The sequence below is a fragment of the Emys orbicularis genome, chromosome 17 (assembly GCF_028017835.1).
Source record: "Emys orbicularis isolate rEmyOrb1 chromosome 17, rEmyOrb1.hap1, whole genome shotgun sequence".
NCBI lineage: Eukaryota > Metazoa > Chordata > Testudines > Emydidae > Emys > Emys orbicularis.
In genome coordinates, this window is record NC_088699.1 from 5,880,535 (window position 1) to 5,905,071 (window position 24,537).

At 38.7% G+C, this 24,537-nt stretch overlaps 1 protein-coding gene across 1 annotated transcript in view; it reads left to right on the forward strand.

Moving 5' to 3' along the window:
- VMP1 (vacuole membrane protein 1) overlaps positions 1-24,537 on the forward strand; it is an 83,857-nt gene that overhangs the window by 30,571 nt on the left and 28,749 nt on the right. Inside the window, exons 7-8 of the mRNA XM_065418208.1 lie at positions 5,968-6,135; positions 11,136-11,267. Coding sequence (XP_065274280.1) covers positions 5,968-6,135; positions 11,136-11,267 — 300 coding nt within the window. The remainder of the gene's footprint in view (positions 1-5,967; positions 6,136-11,135; positions 11,268-24,537) is intronic.

A 24,537-nucleotide genomic window follows, 5' to 3' on the forward strand; every position in this document is an offset into this window, starting at 1 on the left:
AGCTGTTGCAGTTGGGGGTGAAAATGCCTTGGCTTATTAGCCAACGATCTCTGTGCCAATTTTCCCTTTTAGTCACATCTGAAATGAACAGTTTTCTGTGTGTTTAGCTGCCCGCCAGTCCTGAAGATAAAAGGTGCTGTAACTTAGTCTTGCTTTCCTGAGAGGTGTAATGACTTAGTAGATAAGTATGAGATGAGTCGCAGGCTGTGGCAAAGCTAGCCGGCTGTTTCCCATGAGAAACTAGCTCTTGTTTTTCTTATTTATCTTAAATCAAATATAGAATGACACATTTTCCCCTTTTAGTGTAAGGGTTGAGCCTTGTACCAAGTATTAAAAATTCCATATCCAAGGAAGAAAACAAGTTTCTATCCCACCAGAATGCGTTCAAGATAATCCCCCACCTCTGTGGAAGTTGTATAATTTTTCCTTGTCATAAAATATTTTTAAATTAGAGCTAGTCTAAAATTATATCTTCTTAAATATAAAATGTTAAAATTAGAGCTAGATGTACTTGTGGGGCTAGCATCATTTCAACAATATGAATGCTCTGTAAAGGGAGAGCTGAGAAAACCACATTTGATATACAGTTTGATGCTCCATAATTTTGTTCATAGCATAGATACCAAAGTGATAAGTAACATAGAAATACCATAGATTTTTTGATACTCACTTCCCCTTACCTTAAAGACTTTCTGATATAATGTACGTGCTGACATTTTTGAGGATGTGATTTTACTTTTTTATCTTGAAATACATATCCTTCATTTTTATCCCCCCCCCCCTTCTTTTTTTCTTTGAGTGAGATGGTAGTAAAAAAATCTGTACTAATTGCTTCTACTTAAATATATTTTGTACCTATTAAGAAATCTGTGTTTCTGGAGACTTTAAATGTTGCCTTCCAAAATAACTTACTACCCTAGAATAACAATGGGTAGATTCTAACTCTGGTGATTGATCAAAGCATTGAACTAAAAATAAATCTAGGGCTCCAAATGTATCCATGGGTTCAAATAAAGCTCCCTTTTATAACAAATCAGGGCTTTTTAGATAGTAATTCCTCTGAATTACTTTTGCCAAAAATAGATTTGTATCAAGTCCTTACTGCTGACCACCCCTTGTCTCATTTGATTTATAAATTGCACAAAAATTTCTAACAAATCACATTCCAGTCTAACCACAGGCTCCTGTTGGTCGTTGTAAGCGTGTGGAGAGCAAATGTTTCTCCCCCGAATCAGCAGAAGATTACTGACTCCAACGTCAAATAGGGTTGGGGGGGGGGGGGAAGAGGCGAAAATTGGTGATTAGATATTACTTAACTTGACATTTTAATGATTCTTCTAGCTTCTTTGACAAACAATGCCTTTACTAAACCTACCAATTTTGCAGTTGTTTACTTAGTGTAATAGGGATTGGAGTGATTTTAAAATGTATGTCCATTTAAAGATGGACCTAAAATTAGACTCAAGCAGCAGGTATTTCTTAATAGGTTACAATAAATTGACCCACCATAAAAATTAACTCAAACTTTGGAAAAGCCATTAATGCCTTTTTAAAAAAAGAAAATTTGGTAAGCAAACATGGGTACGTGTGTGAGATAAAGGTCAAAAACTGTGACTGAGGATTAATATTTAGACTCAAAGAGCAAAAAGAAAACACTTGAAGAAAATAGTCTGGTATTTTCAAAGGACCTAGAGGCGCTGGCCATTCTAATTGCATTGAAAGCCAATGAGAATTGGGTACCAACTCCCATTTGTGTCTTTGAAAATCACCCCACCCACATAGTTTGACTATCGTTATTGCTAAATATAAAATAAAATGGCACCTGTCTTTGTTGCAACATTTATCATATGATCATACCACAGCTCTTGCCCTGTCGGGACCACATCTCTAGTCCAGTGGTGGGCAACCTGCGGCCACTGGGAGCTGCGGGTAGCCATGCCTGCGGACGGTCAGTGTAAACAAACTGTCTCGAGGCCCACCAGTGGATTACCCTGACAGGCTGCAGGTTGCCCACCACTGAGTTAGAGATTCAAGGGGAGATTATGGACTTGTGGACCAAGGCATTGTACATTCATAATGGAGGCTCAGTTCTTGAGAATAGATTCTGTATGTTGGCTTTGCAGGTCTGAACTGGAACAAAAGCACATATCCGAAATATCACATGCAGTCTGCCAAACCATGGTATGTTGTCCAGTAGACTTTACTTAAAGCAGCAGAGCTCAGCTACTTTAAGTAAAGGGCACAAGATTGTTTTGTCTCTTACATGGCTAGTTCTGAATTTGAGTACTCCACACTTGATCAGCATTCTAAATGAACCTTTTACATTTTACTTCTTATTCCAGTTAAAATGTGGTTTCTGTGGGATCCATAATTTTAACTCTTTTCCATTATAGAATTGTTTGCATTTCAGTGGAAGAGTTGTGCTAAATTGGTTTAGCCGTCAGGTGGCTGGAGGGATGTTTTCAGCTCTATTCTGAAATGTATTTTTCCATTAGCTGCTTCTTGCTTTAGGATTTTTCCTTTTGCAGACTTCAGTTGTTGAAACTATTAGAGCTGGGTTAATAGGAAGATGTGTATTTGAGACAATTAAGGCACTCGAGATGGCAACACTTGTTAAAAGTTCTGAGGGAACCTAGCCTATTAATTGTGGCAAGTTGTTAAACAGTGAATAGGGGTTGTGTGTGTGGGTGGTTTGCTTTTATAACAATTATCCTTAGCAGACCCCCCCCATTACATTTTCTTTGTCTTCACTTGCTGTGCTCTAAGTTAAAATGTAGGCTTCTCCAGGCAGGGACCTATCTTAAATTGTCCGTCAGCCTTCATTTCAAAATCTTGGCCTTCGAGATAGTGGTAATTTCACTTATGGAACTATGGCAGAGGGCATTACTGTGTTGGCAATTGTACTTTTTTTCTTATACTGCTATGAGATTGAAACTAACCGGTTCTGCACTTGCAGTCTTTCATCACAGCTGGCCACAGTTACATTATACTGTGGTATGTCTTCCAAATTTTGTGGAACTGAAAATTGTACTTCTTGATTCACACACCATATCTCTGACAACCTTGGCAATGAATTTGCCCTTACCCTCAAGAGACCATGAGCAATGGCACTTGACTTTGGGGTTTTCCTCCATGCAAATTTCCAGCTGAGGAGAATTATGTTGCAGATTTGAATAGCTGGAGCTTACAGCTTGAGGCACAAGGCCTTAAAAGGTCTTTTAATGCATGAAGCTATCTGGGTATAGGAGGAAAAAAATCAAGATTCCTTGAAATTTTAGGGCATATCAAGGAAGGGATGATCTTATGATTGTCACTGGTCGAGGACTCAAGATCTAGATTCAGTTCCCAGCTCTGCAACTGACTTGCTGTTTGACCTTGGAAAAGTCACTTAATCTTTTCTGGTGTTGGTTCTTCATGTATAAAAAGGGGATACTTTCTTTGTCTTTCCCTTTGTCTGTCTTGTCTGTTTAGATTGTAAACTCTTTGGGGCAGGGACTGTCTCTTACTATGGATACATACAGGGTCCAGCCTAAGAGACCTCTAGATAGTACTGCAATACAGATAATTAGTAATTTTTCAGCCGTCTGCAGTGTCTTTGCCCTACAGAATCAGAACAATTATTTGGTATTTAACAGGTCTGAATCTGCTCTCCCATTGGCTTTACTTCAGTGCAATTCCTTTGATGGAATTGCTCCTAATTTACCATGAAATCAGAACTATAACTTTATTTAAATAATAACAGAAAGTAGTTCAAGTTAGTGCCTATTGAGCGTTAGGTCAGTCTCCCAACAAAAGAACAAGGAGAGGTACAGGTAAAAGAATTGGTGTGACAGCAAAGTGGGAATTTTCTTACTTGTTACAGTGGTCTAGAACTGAATAGCCTCTGACTGATAGCGAAAGTTACCAATTGAAAATTAAAATAGACCAGATATTTTCTCAGTGGGCCTTTCCCACTATTTCATATACCTAAAATAATTTGCTACATATACTAAATTTTGTAATTCCATTGTTCCAGTCGGTTCAGAGAAACTGCTAATATTGACAAGAGTGAACCCAATGAAAAACCACCTCCCAATGTCTAGAAAAGAATTCAGTAAGCTGCTCATTCTCATAGATATTTAAGGTCAGAGTGATCTTCTACTCTGACTTCTTTGCCTAACACAGCCCATAAAATTTCACCCAGTAATTCCTGCAACAAACCCATAAACTCTCCTAAGTAGTCCCTGGTCTCTGTATTAAAATCAATTTTAAAATACCGTATAAAGGGAAATAGAGCTGTCCAAGCAGTAGGTGTGCATCAAGAGTTTTCCTTTCCCATTATCATTACATTCACAGATTTATTCGTTGCATAATAAATGTAATTTTGATTTGATTTTTGTATTGTGATTCCCTGCTGCTCTAATAGACCATGACTCACTTAAGGAAGAAACACAGAGGAAAATTGTTGACAGAATATCTCCCAAAATGATGACAAAAACCCACCATGTAATTAATAGCAGAAGCTAAAGACTGAGCAATACTTGCTGTGTATGTAAATGCAATTGATTATGAATTTATTCTGGTAAGGCTAAGACTTTGGGTGAAATTAAGTTATTTTTATTAAAACAGATTTTTTGCAAACTTTCTAAACAGTTTATACAGTTTAAGCATGTTGCTGAAACACAGATGTTGGAAGGTGATTTTTAAGCTCATTATTTGTTTTGAAACCCCTGATGTCCAGCATAACGATAAATCTGAACTATTTGCACAGGTTTATAGTAATGTTACTATTTTATAGTCCTACAATGGCAGTTTGTTCCATTATTTAACTGTATTGCACTTCAGTTCTTGTACACATTTGAAGCCATCTGTACCTGAGTTCTGGTCTCAATAAAACACGTTTGTAACCTTTAATAGAAGGCAGAGTCCGTGAGTCAACTTAATTCTATTAATAATGATACTTGGCACTTGCACAACAGTTGAGCTTTAAAGCGCTTTACAAACAATCTTCTGAGCACCTCAGTCAGCCCGTTCCCATTTTACACATTGGAAACTGAAGCAGAAAGACTGTGACTTGCACAAGGGATGGCTGACGTACTAATTGATGTCTTAAGAAAAGAGTGGAGAGAAGGGGAGGAACACTTCAAAATACCGTCAAGCCCAACTAGGCTCAAAACCTAGGTTTTGTAAAACCTGTTTTTGCAAAACTGAAATCAGTAGAAATACTTTGATGGGATCTTTTTTAAAATATTTGAAATAATGGCATTTTTGTTGTTGTTGTTAGTATGTAAGGATTCCTTTTCAGTATTTGTATCTCAAACATTGCTGCTCTGTGCCAATGCATGAGAAACGGAAAGACTACTCAGCTTCTTTATTAATTGCTCGTGTGGAATGAAATGGAAAAAAAAAAATTGGTTACAAGTATACTTTGATTTTTTTTTTTTAAAGTTCTTCCAGTTTTAAGTCTCCAGTAACACAGGCAAGGAAACATGTATTTTAACTTCATAGTCTCTTAAAACTGAAACAGGAGCACTTTAGGTCTTCTCATGTTTGGAGTTGGAGGTTTATTTACAGTGGAGTCGCATCATAGGCGCATTTAACTTGCGCTATTTTAACTATACACGCTCGGCAAGACAAAAAAAAAAAAAGAGAAAAATAACAATTTAAATACTGTACCTGTAGTGCGGGCGATTTCGCCTACCATTCCACTCAATGAGCATTTGACTATACGTGATTTTCGCCTTACGCGCTGACTTCAGAACCTAACCCCTGCGTAAGAAGCGACTCCCCTGTACTTACATGCATCGGAAGGCTAAGACCATTGTATACAACATTATATACTATATCTGTCAAGTGTGGAAGTCCATTTCCTGTATGCATTTTGTGTCCTGATAGGTTTCCCATTAGCAATATTATTTAAGGTAAAGCTAACTCTTGTTTAATGCACACAAAATGTACTGAAATGTTCTTGTCTGATATATTTTTCAGGGTCCACACATAGCATCAGTTACACTTGCTGCGTATGAATGTAACTCAGTTAATTTTCCTGAACCACCGTACCCTGATCAAATTATCTGTCCTGATGAGGAGGGGATTGAAGGATCCATCTCTTTATGGACCATAATCTCAAAAGTCAGGCTAGAGGCCTGCATGTGGGTAAGGTTTAACTTATACAATTTTACCTAAAACAAACAAAGCAATGCTGGCTTTTGCTGACAGCAGTAACATGTAACTGTTCACGTTGGAGGCATGATTTGCTGATTCACTTTAGATGTCTGTATTAGATCTGAACATCTTCAAAATGTATTAAACAGAAGCACTTGAAAATGGTTGGGTCAGTTATCAGCTCCAGGATTGGAGTAAAGTTGGGGAAAGAAAGAAATCTTCTCTTTTGTTATAAGAATTTCTTCTGTAGAGTCCTATAAAAATCACCTCTGTTTCCAAAGAGTAACTGTTTTTTCTAGGTACTTTAGGAGAAAATGCATGACATTTTTGAGAAACTCAGTGCAAAAGACAAGTTTTTTGAAAGATTCATTTCCCCAGCTGCGCTTGCAGATTAAGGGCTGAATCCTGCAAGCAGTGAGGCAAGGGAGTGACTTCACTCTCATGAATACTCCCTTCGAAGTCCATGGGCATGCTCAAGTGAATGAAGTTATTCGTCTGTGTTGGAAGGATCAGGTCCTAATGTTGTAGCAGATGCCCTGATCTTGGGGTTGCATCAGTTTTCTGTTGAGTTGCATGTAGCCTGTTCACATGTTACGCATTGAAATTAAAAATCCATGTTTTCCCGATGAAAACATTCACTTATAAGGGTGACCAGACAACAAATGTGAAAAATTGGGATGGGGATGGAGGGTAATAGGAGCCTATATCCGAAAAAGACCCCAAAATCGGGACTGTCCCTATAAAATCAGGACATCTGGTCACCCTACTTATAAGGCAAAAAAGAAAAAAAAGTTAGCTGCTAAACACTGAAGCACACTCTTAGGACAGGGATTTAGTGAGGTGGATGGTGGGTGCTTGTCACTGGAAATGTACTCTAATCTTACTTTAGTGTTCACTTCTTAGACTTTTTTAAATTTGTTTATTGAAGAATATTGGTCAGCTAAGATGTTTTTTCCCATAAAATATAAACTATTTTGAACTGAAACTTACACAAACACATCTGTTATGAACTGCTTTTATGCCAAGAGGCTTCATTTTATCACTGATGACTTCCTGTTCTGACCGTTGGTTTAATTATTAAATACTTGGTTCTCCAATTCAGACGTGGGGGATGGAATGGGATCCCTATAGTATATGATATCTAATCTTTTCTATCTTGTTTCTGGAAGCCTTTCAGGTGTGAAAATAACCCATAATAGACTTTATATTTTGGTTATTACAGTTTTAAAACTTGTCAGTGACCCTATCTCCAACAAAGAAGTTATATGTAGATCATACACATTACAGGTATATAAGGACAGTGTAAAAATACTTACAAAAAATCTTACAAGGAAAGAACTGCAAACTCCCAGCCCTCTCAAAAACAAATACAATATACATTTTTAATGTTTCCTTTTGCTAACTAGAGAGCAAAATTGCATAAATGTTTTAATGTTTGAAAAATAAGTAGAGTTAAAATCTTCCACAAACAAGCATCTATAAGACAGTAAGTTCAGGATCTCTTTAATTTTTCCCCACTGCTCTACATCATAGTCTTCATGAAGTTGGAGCGATAAGAATATCATTTAAAATGAAGTTCTAGGGTTGCAAGGAAAACGTAGCTCAAGATAAATGTGCTTGCTGCACATCTTTAATGTATAAAGTTACTGACCTAACTGAAAATTAAGTAGCTTAGACAGAAATGTACACACAGTTGCATGCCTTGCAACTGATTGATTGTACCCTATCTTGAGACGAGAGAGAGAGAACAAGAGGTACCTTCTCAGGCCTTCCTTTGTGCTGCTTGCTGGTTCAGACCAGGGGAATTACAAGACTATCTGAGCAAGTCAAAATGTTTTGTGTAATCTCCATTTTCTTCCTACCCTCCTCCAAATATATTGTCAGCTACCTTTTTATTGAACTTTGTCTGTGGTAGATTTCCTCATGGAAGCATCTTCAATCTGCCACTGGTGTCTACTGTAATGTTATGCTTTCTTGGACTGTTTCATGAATACCTAAACATTGCTTATTAATTTCCTGTAGGTCAAATCAAATTGGCAGCTGTGCTGCTGCTTCCATTGTTTTTCTTTTGTCTTTACTCCAGTTTGCTTTTATAGAAACCACTGAAGAATTCTTGGTCCTATCACTGTTAAATCCAACATCCTTTTATGTGGAACACAATACTAAATTCCTGAAAAGGAAGTAAATGGACCGACGATTTTAGTAACTCAAAATCTGACAAATAAATAGCAATATTAATTTTTCTCCTTGCAAACTGAAACCAAGAATAGTAGGTTGAATTTTTTATTAGTGTCTGATTATGGGAAACTAACTCATGAAAACTAAAATGTTATGAACTACCAAGTTCTAGTAATCTCTAAAACCTGAAATTGTCAATAAAGCTGTTTAAAATTCAAACACAAAGGGGCTATTAGAGGGAGCCTTTTGCATTGTCTAATTCTCAGGTTCCCCGGCTCATTGGGTGAGCAGGGACCGGAAGTGTTGCTGACAGCATCCTGGTGCCCAATGAGGGAATGAAGCAACATTACTAAACCCTAATTTCCTTTAGACAATTAGTGTGTAACCATGTGGAGTGGATCCTGGCCCATCCTCTTTGATCAAAAGGTGACAATCAGTATAAAATGGGCCTCACCAGTCCTGGCTTGCAGAAGGTGTTTTGAAAGGGCTTTCAGCCTGCTGGGGGATAGGCCAATTTTCAGAGCCTTCCACCTCACAGAAGCTAGGAATTGAATAGCACCTTAAATGTGTTGCATCTCTTTTGTGTTTATTAGAAATTATCTGAAAAGGTAAAAATGTATAATCTCTCAGGATTGGTAGAACAGGCAGTCTGTGTCTTGACCAGGATAAAGTTTAAAAGAAGCTTTCTAGATGACTAGTTTCCCATTTTAACTGTATGTATTTGTGCAAAAGAATATTGATTAGCACTTGCCTTTCTAATTCCTTGTTGATCTAGGGGAACTCTAAGCAAATATCAGATGGAAATTTTAACAGTAAGAGTAAACAGCCATGTTTGCAAAAGGTAGTATATAGTTGTTGGTGTGGATTACTTAAATGCTTCCTTTTTTACATATTAAGGCAATCTGTCTTGAGTAGACATGGAATCATATGATTTCGTTGTACTTTCGAGATGTTTTGTAACAAAGACCTTGTGATTTAACCAGGGGTGAAAGTAACTTAAAGTAACTTAGAGGTCTGAGCAGGGGGCGTGGCCTCAACCGGAAGAGGCGTGACCTCAGCCGGAAGAGGCTGGGCCTTTAAATACCCGGGCCCTTTCAATCAAGTTTTAAAGGTCCAGGGGCTCCAGCTGTGGCTGGGAGCCCTGGGGCCTTTAAATCACCCCCAGAGCTACCAGCTGCAGAGGCAGCTGGGAGCCCCAGGGCTCAGGGGCAATTTAAAGGGCCCGGGGTTCCGGCCGCCGCTACCGCAGCGGAGCCCCTGGCCCTTTAAATCACCACCGGAGCCCTGCCGCCGCTACCCCAGGGCTCCAGCAGCGGGGCTTGGGAGGCGATTTAAAGGGCCCAGGGCTCTGGCCGCTGCAGGGAGCCCCAGGCCCTTTAAATCACCGCTGGAGCCCTGCCGCCGCTACCATGGGGCTCCGACAGCGGGGCTCGGGCGGCGATTTAAAGGGCCCGGGGTTCCCCGCAGCAGCCGGAGCCCCGGGCCCTTTAAATCGCCAGTGCCGGTACGCCGTATCGGACCATACTGGCTTACTTTCACCTCTGGATTTAACCAATTTAAGGAAAGTTCATTTCTAGTACACACATGTGAACCTTTCCTTCATTAACAAAATGAAGCCAAGCAAATTGGCACATAGTTGTGAAGCAAACATTACTTCTGTTGTTCTTGCATCACCTTGAGAACATAATCCCAAATTATTTTTTCTGAAAAATAGCTATAACTCTTTCCAAGCTTAGCTTTCCATGTATCAGAAATAGACAGGCTAACGATGTTTTGGTGGTGTCGTATTCATGCAAATTTGTTACACATGTGGACAATAGGAAGACAAACATTTGAGGATGTGTATTTATACACTACTCAAACAGGGAGTTTGAGTTTGGGTAATAGTACAACTAATGTATTTTTATAGTGTTTAAAATCAACCTGTTAATTTAGAATATACAAAGCAGCTGGGATTCTCCCCTACATACAGTTGCTTCCAGAATATGAACAAAGGAAACTGAAGGGCTTTATGCTGCTTTAAAGGAATATAAAAGCATTTGTCACTTGCTAATGGTTCTTAGTAAGAAGGGACATCTGCGTGTGGCTAAGGTTTAGCACTTTTCCAACAAAGCGCCCAACTATTGTGCTATTACCTGTTCTATGTTTTAAACCATTTGCATTTAATCCAAGTTCCTGTTTCATTATCCTCTGTTTATCCGTATGTCTAATACTGATTTTTTAAAAAACCTAAAGTTTTATTTACCCACAAGGCTGAAATGAGTCATTTGATGTCCCGAGAAAACCAATCATTTTCCTGCAGTGTAAAGGCAACCCTACTCTGATTCTTATTTCTCTTGGCTTTCTTGACCCCATTTTGTGGACAGATAAAATACTAGATAAGTTACGGTCTGCTCAGCGATATTTTCATTTGCTCAAACTGTAGTAGAACTTGAGGCAATGTTTTCCAATAAACAAGTGTGCCAAGTCTCAGGACCGACAATTCAACTATATTACAACTCTACAGAATTATAGTTTGGGTGGGGGGGAGAATGCATGTGGCTAAACTAAGAGAGGGAAAAATGTAGTTTCTCAGGGTAACTTAGATAACATTTGAAGCTGGGAGAACTTTGTGTAGCTGGTAACAATAATAAGCTTCCACTGGAAACAAGTGACTCCCGCAGTTCTGGTGGGATAAACCTTATATGTATTTGTGACTCTTATTATGAGTATTTTTTTTTTAACTTTCCAAGAAAAATTGTGAACATCAGTTGAGCTATTTCAAAGAGCTCTAATCAAGAACAATAAAATTAAAATCATTATTCTCTTCCCAGGGTGCTGGCACAGCTATTGGAGAGCTGCCTCCTTATTTCATGGCCAGAGCAGCCCGACTCTCTGGTGCTGAACCTGATGATGAAGAGTATCAGGAATTTGAGGAGATGCTGGAACATGCAGAGGCTGCACAAGTAAGAACACCGCAAAACATTAGAATGCGTTTAATTATCACAAAACACAGCAAGATTAAGATGCAGCAGACAACAGTTCCACTGAAACAAACATGCAAGAAAGCAGCCAATGTGACTTTGTGAGGGGCTACCCATAGGTTAGAAAAGAACCTGCACTGGATACAGAGACATGTGGAGAAAACCAAACAAGAATTTATAGTCCGTTAAGGCAGGGATATGTTAATGTAGACAAAAAAATTAAGGCAAACAATGGCTTTTACAAATACAAAAAAGTTCTACAAATATAGCAAAGGAAGTATTAGAGGGAAGGTGAGGCCCACTAATAAATGATGTAGGAGTCATTAAACCAACTGTGATTATGAAATAGCTGAACTGCCAAACTGTTTCTTAAATCTCTCTTAACGAGGAGATAATCGCCAGCCAACTTGTTTTCACTGGATAATACTCACCTGCCTTGCCACTAGCCGTTTGTGCTGTCAGTGTCTTGGCCGATTTAACAACCTGAGGAAACCTATTCTTCCTGATGTTGAAAAGCAACCAAGTTGCTTTTAATCTTTTTGTTCTTAGCCTTTTTCAATTCAGTTTTATTGATAGATATATTACAACTTGCATTGCCCCATATTAGATCTTAATCGACTGTTAAAAGCTTTCTGTTCAGGTCAGCAGTCTGTGTGTGCCTTAGTTCAGAAATTATTTAGTTTCTAAATGTACAATTCGGGGGGGGGGGGGGAATTCTCAAAAATATCTTGCTGCTGAATTTCTCCTTTGTATTCTGCTTCCTTTTTACTCCTGTTTGTCTACTAAACCACTAGGTGGAAGTGGGTCACGATAGATTTTTATATGAAGGAATCAAGCTAATGCTATCTACTATGCACAGGAAAAGAGTTTACACTGCTTTCTCTTTGACCAACCCTTTACTGTAGCAAAAAAAAACAAAAAAACCCCACCCAGTCTTGACTTTTAAGTATAAATGTTTCTTCCCCTCTCTTTTGATAAGTTATTGCATGCAGGAAAAAATAGTCCAAAGAGAGAGAGCATTTGGATAAACCCGAGAATCTCTGAAAAATATTCTTCTGAAAACAGCCTTAGGTTTCCTTGGACTTGTCTGCAAACATTAATTCTAGTCTAATAATGTTAACGATAGTATTTAATGCTATCTAACTTGCCGGCACTTCAGGACAAGCACCTCATCTTAATACCTATTCAGGAAAATGACTAACACATTGGCACTAGATAAATAATGATAGTAAATTAAGAGATCCATCTTTTATAGGCATATGGCCAAAAATTCACCTATTTTGACTTTTGCCCCATTGCTAGGTGTTAATTTTACAAACCAATCCTTGATCTATATACATATTTAAAAAATCCCAGCAAAACACAAAGCCAGTCAAATACATGACTCGGAACTGAACTACTGTCCGTATTTATTTACTGTGACTCTCCCAGCAAGTTATGTGTGATTTTTAAAGTTCTAGGTGCAGCCAAGATTGGTTTCCAAAATGCATGGTAGGATTCTTGAGTACAAAACCTTTGCTAGTGAGAACCTGGTCAAGATAGACCAAAAATACCCTTAACTACAATGACTGTGTGATTGGTGAGCAAATGAAATTGTGTCGTTCGTTGAGAATAAATAACATTGTATTTATTTGCACTTTGATTTCATTTTCTCAGCAATTGAGTTTGGATTGAAGCACATTGTTTTGAGGATGACATTTCTTAAAACTTCACTTGCAGTTTGATTCCTATAAGACACTCCAGCGTGAGGCTATGACAATCTGATTAAATTGTAGTACGGTTATAAAACTAATAGTTCAGTATTTAAGATTGGACGGTATTTTCCACTCACTAATATGACTTCCTTTGTGCTTTTGGCTTTCTATCATGTTTTTGTTAGATGTCTGTGAGAGGCACGCATGAATGTCTCATCCTATGGCCTTGAGCAAATCCTGGCATCGTTTGCAAAAGTGAAGCTTTGTCGCTATTTGCACTGCACAATCACTACTTCATGTGCAGTTTAAAGTCTCCTTATAATTGCTGAATAGCAATGTTTTTGTTACCTAAATCCGCTTGCCTCACTATCCAATTCTGATCCTCAATGCCCAAGGGTATAGAGAACATGGCAATCTGATGCCAATGGAAAACTACAAATGTTTGGCGCCATTTAACACTGAAAGGAATCCTTTCAATAGAAAGGCCTCTCTCCTCCCCCCCTTATCTGGGAGGTGTGAAAATAGGTGTGTTGTATTAGAGAATAGCTTCCTCCTTTAGTTCTAATGAGCCGCTATGGCTGCATACAAAGCAGAGCCAAATTGCTTGGCATTTTGCATGTTTTGTATGGTTTTTTTATTTAGAAAATTTGTCACTACTGTTTCTGAGAAATACCATTGTTTTTGCAAAACAGATGAGGATACTTGTGGCATTCTGTCAAGTAATATCCAGTCTGTGTTATTGACAGAAGAGAAAAAAAATGTTCTCTGTGGATTTTAAAAAAGACTAAAGGGAAATAAAATGATTTAAAATGGGTTATACAGTATGATGGGTTAGACCAATCATTCTGTTAAAATTTGCATAGGGGAAGAATATTGTCTCCCTAAAGTTAAAGAACGTATTTGAGCAGGTTTTCTTTCATAAACTGTCAATCCAAGTGACCTGGCTCCTTGAGTCACTTTTTGAGAGAAACCATGAGCTGGCTGATGTGTAACTTTCTGTTTTTGTATTTTTCCATTAATATATTTAGAAAAAGCCCCTCATCTTAATGGAACACCACTTCTTCTTTTTTGTTTGTCAGTTACAGTTAGTGTAAGTTAACTAAAGAGAGCTTCATATCTTCTATTGCTTCATATGTCGCCTTTTATTCTGCTTGGTCGTTTTGTTGGCAGTACTGTAATTCTGCCTTGGCTAATCAGGATTGCTTTTTCATGGAACGCTACAGTAAATGCAAAGCATGGTTGGCTGTATAACTAAACTAAACTAACTTGGCCTGTGATACGGTAAATATTTCCTCTATATATTGTGAATTTTATTTTTTATAGAATTTTAATAGTGATTTTTCCAATGGCTGTCACTTCTGTTCTGTCCAGTTAAGTGCCAGTGTCCTGAAATTTTCTATCAGAGCTCCCCACTCTAAAGATGAGGAATATCACTAGTGAAACCTTTCAAACCAACCTCTCAATTAGGGGAAGTTGAATCTACTACTCAGTGCTGGAGCAGCGCAAGGGCAATAACACAGTGCAAATGTAACTGTACAGTTTCTTATAGATACTTTTTGTCTCTGTTTTTGCCATTATGATAGTTACTGATTATAAAGTATTTTCTGACGTCTGCATCTCTTTCTGTATCATACTGAGCAACTTAAACGCTGATGAAGTTTGTGGTGAAAACAAAGCTTAATGCAACTTAATACAACTCTATGAAAGTACTGAATGCGTGGGCCCTTGCTATATCATGCTGCTTTCTACTAAGAGGAGAACATAACTAAAGGGGGCCTGAAAGCTAATGAAATCTTCTTTGTGCATCTGATCGTTAGTGACTTTGTGTGTTTGGATTCATATTTAAGTGGCATATTCTTTAAGGACTAATGATTTACACTTTGAGTGCTTGGGCTTTGCTTCTGTGCACTGCTGCGTGAGCCAAGTTTCCCTGTAAAAAATATTTTCTAGTTGCCTGTGTTACTATCGGTTACTTGCTGTTTGTTTACTTTCCAAACTATGTTCTGGCTTCCTTTAAAGAATACAAACTTGAAAAAGGGTTAATACCATATAAACCCTGAGATAAAACAGGACTCATTGTAAATGATTGAGTGCCATCTGTGCACTGAGCATCAGCCGTTGCTGGGACCTGTTTTTGTCTCCACTGAACCTTTACTGGTTGTGGTTTGTCTGGCCATCACATGACTTCTCTGAAAATTCCCCCTCCCCTCCATTTCCAGTAAACTGTTTGAACAGGAGTGACTCAGAGTGAAACCAGCTTCCCTGTAACCACAGGGCCTGTTAAAGAATTTGTCAACGTGGACTCTAGAGGGTTTGCATTAAACTTCACTGTAACTGCTTTGGTTTGTATTGCGTCAGGAGTTCCATAGAACAACTTCCTGCCTGAAGAGTATGTTGCTTGTCGGCAATGAGTTAAACTGATGAACTCTGGCCAGTAGACATGTGTTAAACCCATCTTTCTAGCATTTCTTCAAGGCTTTGTGCCTTGAGTTGGATTGCTTTTCCACACCTTAATGTAGAGTTTCTCGTTTCCGAAATAAGAGTGCAAAGTACACCACCACACCCAGCCATGGTTGCTTTGAGGGCGGGAGCACTGTATGTTCTGACACAGCACTGTGACTTCACTCACATGGCATGAATAAGTCGAAATGTTATGTAATTACCAAAGTAGAGCTGGTCTATGATTAAATTAAATTTTGATCTGTTTTTTGGGTAAAACAAAATTAACCATCATGTTCAGATATGACTTCTCTAAAAGGCTTCCTTGGTTGCCAGCTTGTTGGATTGAAAGGTTATTTTGTTGCCTTGGTTTTTTACAAGACATTTTAGTGCTTAAAATAGTGCATGGGGAGTTGTAAAGAAAATGGAAGAGCAGCAAGAACAGTACAGAGGAAATCTTGACATTTTTCCTTCCCAGAAAGTATTTGTTTGGACCCAATTCCAAATGCCATTCTTCATCTTTCTTTTAGGCTTCCAATCGCCTCCTTCCCTCATCAGCTTCCTCTCTTTATTAATTGTGCTGTACAAGAAAGAGATTGTCAGTGTTTGGTCTAGGCTTCCTAATGGGTGGCCACCAGGAGGCTTGTCTGCACATTGTGCATTCCTGAAGTTTGATGCATGCATTTGTTAATACATGTATGGGAGTTTTTTTTAACCCTTTCACCTTGGGCCAGAATTAAAAATATAACTTCACACTGATCTAACTCTGGTGAAGCTTCCCCTTAAAAATAGAAACTTTCTGTGAGATACAGGGCTTTATAGTGAGCTAAGAGTGAAATTATTTTTCACTGGAGAAAGAACCTACTAAATAGCAGTATGGTCTTTTGTATCAACTTTGAGATGAATGTTAGATTGTTCTGGGCTTTTTAAAGGATCAGTGAAAACTTTGAGTTTGGAAACCATATTAAAGAGGACTTCCCAAGAAAAGGGGTCAATGAAGGGTTAATATAGCCAGACTGTTGACAATAGAAGCTATGAGTAATAAAATAAGCCTTTTTTCTTGCTTGATTTCTTTGGTTATAGGCAATAAATACAGCAGTCTTGTGCTGGCATTGTTCTATTCATTTGCACACCTGTTTACAGATAAGGAAAAAATAACCAGTAGGAAGCATTAGGTTACCTTTGTTTAAACTAATTTAAAGATGTCTTTTCAGTTTTCTCTTTGAAATGCCCTTTGCAAAATGTAGTAGAGACTCTATGCACTAAAACTTCTTTACATGCTTCTATGTTTTTTAAATCTGGAACATGCAAATGAATAACTTCCTAATACAAAGTCACCAAGTTAGAAATCTTGATCACCTTGAAATGGCCTGGCCCACTATCAGCATTGAAAGCAGAAATTAGTCCAGTTACAAATCTCATGTTATTTTGCAATAAAAGCCCATCATGCCAGAAAGAGTCCAATGTGTGTTTCTGATGTTGTGAGCTGCTATCGTATAGCAATTGTGAATGAGCAGTTAGTTTGAACTCCACCCTTGAATGTTCATGGGGAATTCATGTTGCTGTCACTGAGCGTTCCGTGTACATATCTAAAGACACAATTTGTCCTTATAGTATGTCCTTGATTGTATAGTACTGCAGTCTCAGATGAGATTAATTCTCCTTATGTTCTCTGCAGAATAATCAGTAACTTCTGCATAAATCTCCGAATCTTAGTTTGCATTTTCTGGGAAGCTGGTATCCAGTCAGAAATTTCTGATCATGATCTCTGTTCCTCTTTAATTCAGCTGTATAAGCTGGCTGTCTCCCTTACTTCATCCCTTATCTTATCTTCCTTTAGGACTCCCCTCTAATTTCAATCCGGTTCATCCCAAATCTTTAGTTATCATTTTGTATGTGGATTGTATTTGGGAAAACATGCTGCGCCTCAGAAAAGGAGCTTCTAAAAGATGGTTTGGATTATAAAAGCTTCAAGCAAGTTCATTTTTCTACTCCTTTCCATACGAGGGACTGTTCTGTCAAATGGAAGAACACCCCAATGTTCAGTGTATAGGATAGAGATCAAAAGGAGATGCTTAAAGCACCACCCAGCCCCCCCCCCCCCCCCCCCCCGTCGGAGCCTGCAATAAATAATAGAGATTAATTCTTGTGTCATCAAGAAAATGGCTACATTTTTTTCTTGTTCCAAACACTGTTTAAATCCTTACCCTTGTAGGAGAGTGGTATGCAGACCACTTCTCTTTAAGTCATCTGGCAGCCGTGTCTGCTTCCCATGAATAAAAAGTGGCAAGATATGCTGAGCTCTGTACATCCTCTGCCAATTAGGCTTATTGGGGGAGCCCTTGCATGTAGGGAAGCTGGTCAGCTGTGTAATAGGTTGTTTGCCTGTTTTTAATAATTTAAGTGTCTTTGTTGCTTGTGTTTTTGTTTTGATTTTTTTGTTTGTTTGTTTTCCTGATTTAGAGTTCCTTGTAAAGGGACAAAATATGTATTTTTAATGCTGGTGATTTTTTTTTTATTTGGATTTGTCTGGGGACGAAATAGCATTGCATACTATGCTCATCCGGTTATCCAAAATTGCTTCCTTCCTTATTGTGGGCGTTCAGGGGTAGGTAATCAATCTCACTGCATTCCAGACACAAAGAGCCTTTGTTACAATAACTAGATCTTGCTCAAATCCTGTATTTTTTATTTTTTTATTTTATTTTTTAAATTTGGATAGGACAAGACTTTCAGGATGTCCTACTGCTGCTAGTTACACCAGCATGCTAGATCAGCTGCCTGTGGCCATGGGAATCTGATTGTAGCCTTGGTATGGATGAACCCTTAATTTGATGCTATATAATGGTGTTTGAGCAGCCTCCACCTTGTCAGCAGTATCAATAGACAATATTGATGTAAGCCCATTCAGAGAGGAAGGGGACAGAATAGGGTTTGGGGGTCACTGCCTAATGTGTGGGAATGAGTCTGGCAGGTTTTCTATACTTCCCTGTTCTTTACTAGTAGAGCAGTAGCGACTAACTTAACACTGATCTGACTCTTCCTTGTCCAGAACAGTGGCCTGGCTGCCTTCTTTACCATGTGACAAATAGAGGAAAAAATGCTTAGTTGTCTTCCATGGAACAAATTCCAGGATCCACACACTGCCAGATCTCTCGCAAGAAGTGAACCTCTGGAATAACTGAGTATAGACCCCATGTACCCTTAATTCCTTGATGAGTGAAATAATACTAAATTGTATGTAATATCTGTATAGCACTTTGAAAATGTAAAGTGCTAGGTGCTGAAGTGGGTAATGCTCCAGCACCGGTCTGAGATGGGGAGCAGAGCACACTGAGGACTGGGGATGTGGTAAAACATGCTAGTGTACTAGAGGACAGATCTGATAAGACTCTGAAACGACATGCTTCTTCCTCTTCCCTTAAACTGTTTCCTTTAATTGTGTTTCATTCTTTGCATAATTTCTTTCTGTTGAAATGAAACAGTAGAACTTTTTTTTTTTTAATTCACAAGTGAGAGAGCGTCAGATCCAGCTGGAGAGAAGTGCCAGAGCTCAGTTTGTGAGAGTTCCCACTCGTTTTGAGCTCTGACCTAAACACATTCAGCCCCATGGATCATTGCCATAGAACTGGTGCTGGATTGCTGTTATCTTGAGGCTTGTAAGGCAAGCTTTGGAGATACTATGGATTTTGGTGTTCTAAGTATTTGTTCTGGCTGTTCACAAGTACATTTGCTAGTCCTTATCCCAAGATGCTTGGTGGATGGGGGAAATTATTCCAAGCCTTTCCTACTCCCAGATGGACAGAGTAATGAAGAAAATTAGAAAGCCTCTTATTTATGCCAAAGAGTCTAATTAAAACAGAATTCTTTATTCTCTTGCTACTATGCTTAGGCAGTTAGCAGTAAATTGTGTAGCATGCATTTCACTGATCAACCTAGATCCGCAGATTTTAGTGAGAGCTCTTATTTTTCAAACAAGGGGTTTACTGTTGGTAAGGGTCATATTTCTGCTCAAATGCAGGTTTAAAATATCAAATATATTGTCGTGGCCATTACAAGGAAAACCTCATTTCATTATGTTCTGGCCTTTTCTACCTAGCTACCTATCTGTCTAGTTATATATGGCCTTCATCACTATAATGTCTGAGAGCCTGCACCGTAACAGTATTAGCATCCTATGTGGTACTCTCAGCCCCTTTTCTTTTTAGTAGTCACCTTCAAAACTCCTGTGCTGTAAGGGCAATAAGGCTAATTGTGTTTCTCATCAGAGAACTTCCCCCTCCCCCCCTTCTGTAAGGGGTGGGAACTGAGTTTATTACTTTCTCTCTTCATATGTGACGCACCAAAATTAAGCCTTGTTCCATCATCCTGAGTGAATTGGCAGTATCATCACATAATGTGGAAGCTACATGAAAGGCATTAATGTGAGCAGATTTGCTGGTGGAAATGCATTGATATATTTCTTAAGACACACACCCAGGTCTTGTGTTCCTCCAAACCTTTGTCACATTTTGACATAGATAGTTTTATATGTTAGTAGCTTGTTGGCCATTTATTACTGTTTTATTACTTAATTGTTTCTTTGATCTCCTTCAACATCATGTACTGAGTGTCCTTTTCCTGATCAGTAGGCTGATAGTGTAATTTAGTTGCCATATGTATATTCTTGCTAGTTGGGATTTGCATCTATACAGTATCTACTGCATGGTCACCCTCTTCTAAAAATATTCTCAGTAAATTCTATGAAATCTTAGTTATTGTGTAACTCCCCGCTTCCACGACAATATCTGTCCTTTCATTATAGCTTATAACCAGGTGTTGTAGTGTGCCTATTTTAGTTAGGCCAAAGTCCTCTTCCATTACCAGTCATTCTAGTTTACCTAGTAGTTTCTTACATTGGTATATAGAAATTGATCCTTTTTGTTTTGTCTATGTGCCCATTTTTATTTGGGCTCCTTAGTATTATTACTCTGTTACTTTTCTAGAATTTACCTCTGTTCTAAACCTGTACTCTTCTCTAGGTACTTACATGGCTTTCATCACCTTAGTACCCAAGAGTCTCCTGTTCAGCCAGAATTTCTGTTCTCTCCTTCACTGTACAATTGTATTAGGGCATCCCTAGCAGGTGCCTTTGTCCAGCTTCAGTGCTTTTTGCACCTGTCAGGTTTCCCTTAATTTCTAGTTTAAATAATCCTCCAAAACCTTGTTAATTTTCTGTCCCAGCAGTCTGGCTCCATGTCTGTTAAATGGATCCCATCCCTCTTGTACAGGTTCCCCCTTTCCGTAAAGAGTTCCTTTTGTGATAAATAAGTTTAAGCCTCTCCTCTTTTCACCATCTTCTCACCCAGATTCTGAACGTTCCCCCATCTCGTTGTCCCTTTGCATAGAACTGGAAGTATTTCAGAGACGCCTACAATAGAGGACCTGGACAAAAGCTGCCTTCCTAGTAATTTAAATGTAGCTTCCAGTATCATTCTCCTGCGCTTTACTGCATCATTGATACCATGTGTACAAGGACTAGAATCCCCCTCCCTAGCACTTACTGGAATTTTTTTTTTAGATGGGTCATGAGATCTGCCACCTTCACACCTGGCAGGTGAGTCACAAACTGTTTTTATGGTCACCAGATAACCAGCTATTGATATTTCTAATGATAGGTCGTTCATTCACCAGGGCCTGTGCATCTCACAACAGTATTCTGAACTCCTGGACTCAACTCCTTGGCGTTTGAGGAAGAATCAGCTGCCTCTACCTCTATTGGAAGCTGGGTCCCAGACGAGGACTTTGACCTTCCATTCCATTTTAGCTCTCTCCCACTGTGAGACTGGCTTCCTCACTTGAAGGATTGAGGCAAGCAGCTTGGAGATGGCCCCACTCCATGGTGTGCCTATTTCCTGTCTTTTTAATAAATCTCTCCCTCTCTTACTCCAGTTTAGCAACTCTGACCTTAAGCGGCTGCCCATGGGGTCTGGAAACTATGAGCTCTCTTCATCAGCTGCATTACAGACTCAATTTGGCCACAAGATGAGTAGTTCTATATTCTTCAGTCTGTACAGTACATGGGGGCAGGCAGCCTGTACACTGATATACTCTGCTGCTGATCTTCTATTTCCATAATTCAATGGGATTTTTAGTTTGCGAGCATGTATTGGGTTGAACAGAATCTTTATTAGAAGCTCCGTAGCTTAGTTAATTTAACAGATTTCCTTTGCAGTAGTCCATTAACTAATTAAGCTGCCTATTCCCACACAATCTAAACTCCCTACTCCTCATCGGTGCCTCTCCTCTCTCTTTGGCCCTTTTAGGAAGTCCATAGTGTATACACATGAATTGGCAATGTGGCAGTTTGATACCATGTTGGATAGATCCATTTTTGTCACTTTAAATCTCTTTTATAACTTCCCTCCCAAAATGCAAAAGAATGGTGCAAGTATTAGATAGATTATTGACCTGCTACTGGCTGAATTTTGTAATCATTACACAAGCAAAATTTCCATTGAAGGTAGTGAGAATCTTGCCTGCCTCAGAACTGTAATACTAGACTCTGGTTTACATAGGCCATCCTTTTATTCTTATAAATTCCAATATTAATATTCTACTCTGTGTTCTCTGATACCTGGTGTTCTTGTGTGTATTTGCACACTAATCTTTTTAGTTGTGTGTTGGGAATTGGGTTTGTAATGTGCACCATTGGCTGCCTTTGGGAGTTCATCACTTTTTAGATAAAAACAGGGACCAGTTTCAACATTTTAGGTCTAGATTATGATGAACTAATCAGTAGACATGGTAGCTGCTGTGCTTTTTTCTTGGCTTGTATATGCTGTAATATATGAACCTATAGCTAGCACTTTGAATGCTCCTGCATTTAGGAACATCTTATTCCGATGAGCTAATAATCCCTCTCCGTCCACTGAAATTCTAGAGTTCATTGCCTAACCACAAATGGTCTTTATTTCATAAATTCTGTTTGATTCCATTGTGTTAGAATAGAAAGCCTGAAGAAACAAAATGTTGTGAAGCTCATTTTTAACATACCTCCGATTTTTAAATGAAAAAGGAGCTCTGTCTTTGTAGGCAGCACTTAAGACATCAAGAATTTTTAATTTTAATAATCCATAACAGTAATTTCATATGTTGTCTCTTTAGGAAGAATGTACTCCTCCTTTAGATGGTTTTTATCATATCTTGAACCATGTAAATTAATTTTAAACTTCTGGCAAGTAATGAACATTACAACCCAACTAGAAATCAAACCTTGGAGGTCTGTGCACTCCTGCGTAGAACTGCCCTTCATGTGAGTTACACACTCATACTGAGAGGCGAGGAAGCTGGGTCAACACTGGGATAGGTCATGAAATCGCACCATGTGGACACGTGCTTAGAAATGCTTAGATGGGCAGATAGATGCACTTGTGCTGGGTCAAAATGGGAGTGCCAATTTAAGGAATTGTTTTCCAAAAGCATTCTTCCTTATAGATGTCTGTGGATCTCTTGTGTGTATTAGATAGCTATACAGGCGAGTCTCATCTTACACAGGGGTTCCGCGGTTAGCGCGTAAAGCGAAAACCTCATATAGTCAAAATTACATTGAGTTGAATGGCGGGCGGAATTGCCCGCACTACAGGTACAGCATTAAAATTGTTCTCTTTTTTGTTTTTGCTTTTGCCGACAGCGTAAAGCTGAAATTGCGCATGTTAAATGCGCGTAAGATGCGACAGACCTGTATTCAAATATTAATGAACCATCCTCTGGTCCTGCTATTCTTTCCTGCTCTTTTTAATTGACTTGTCTTGTGGAAGCCATAGCTCGAAAACAGAGCCTACAGTGCTAGCACCACAGCGGCAGTTTTTCTGCTGGACACAAGTGAATGGCAAGTCGTGTGCAAATTTGTGAAAGGGAGGCGTATTCACCTTATCTCAATACTCTGCACGACTCATTGCAACTCTCAGTATGTTGGAAGATCTAGTTCTCTGCAGTGTTACACGGTTACCATAGGCCCAGTCTTGTAGTCCATTGAGGGACTATGCCTTATTCCCATGAATAGTCCCATTGAAGCTTTAGGGACTGCTCATGTAAGGGTTACTGGCTGCAGCCCCATATTGTTAATGTTCAGAGCTCTTTAGTAACTTTCAGTTAGCTATCTGCCATGGGGCTGTGAACTGGATGAATCTCACTCTGCTTTAAAGGTTAAGAAAAACATAGTTGCCTATATTTTGGCCATTTCACATTCTGAAACCCAAACCAATCTGTCCTTTAAGATTCATTAATTACTATTTTGTGTACACATTTGTATATACAAAATCTGAATCAATATCAGGAAGTGATTTATGCTGCTGGAAATGCATCTACTTAGCTAATACATTGATGAGAATCCTTTAAAGTCCAGTATAATTTTGTCCTTCTCGTAAAAGCAAGGAAACACTCAAAATGAAGGAAGGAAGGGAGGAAATGTGACTACAAATTTTGTAAAAATGGAAACAAAACAAGTCATGGGAATGAAGCGAGGCCTTGCAGATGAGGCACAGAATTACTTTATGTACAATTTGATGAACAGTGATTTTTTTTTATAGTGGCAAATGGTCTATGTTAAGATATACACAAAGCAGTGCTGTAGGGTTGTGAGCTGGATCCTCTTGGTAAAGCTTGCTGAGAAGCAAAAGGTTTGGTTGTTTTTTAATTTTCCCTTGATTTTGTTTGCCTGCAATTTGCAATAACAAAATGTTAGCATCAATAAATTGTACTTTAGTAAGTCACGTTTTCACAAAAGGCAGATCTGAAGCAAAACTTTTTAAACTGCCAACTGAGACCTGTGATTCAGTATTTCAACATTGTCTATTTTCTGATGATGCTTATTTCCATTCCAGTTCTTGTGATCTGATGATTAACCCAGTGAAGTAATATATAATCATTTAACCTTCCCTTGCCTGTCTTGCAGTAGTCACAGGAAATCTATTCCCAAACCAAAAAAACAAATCTTCTTTGATAGCAACATAGTGAGTAAAAAAAATACTGTAATGTTAGGGTGAATGAATCATAGTAGCGGAGAAGAGAGGAGAGGAAAGTCTAGATTCTTTAATTTTGGGGGAATATGTTTTGCCTGTAAGTAGTTGAACTTTATG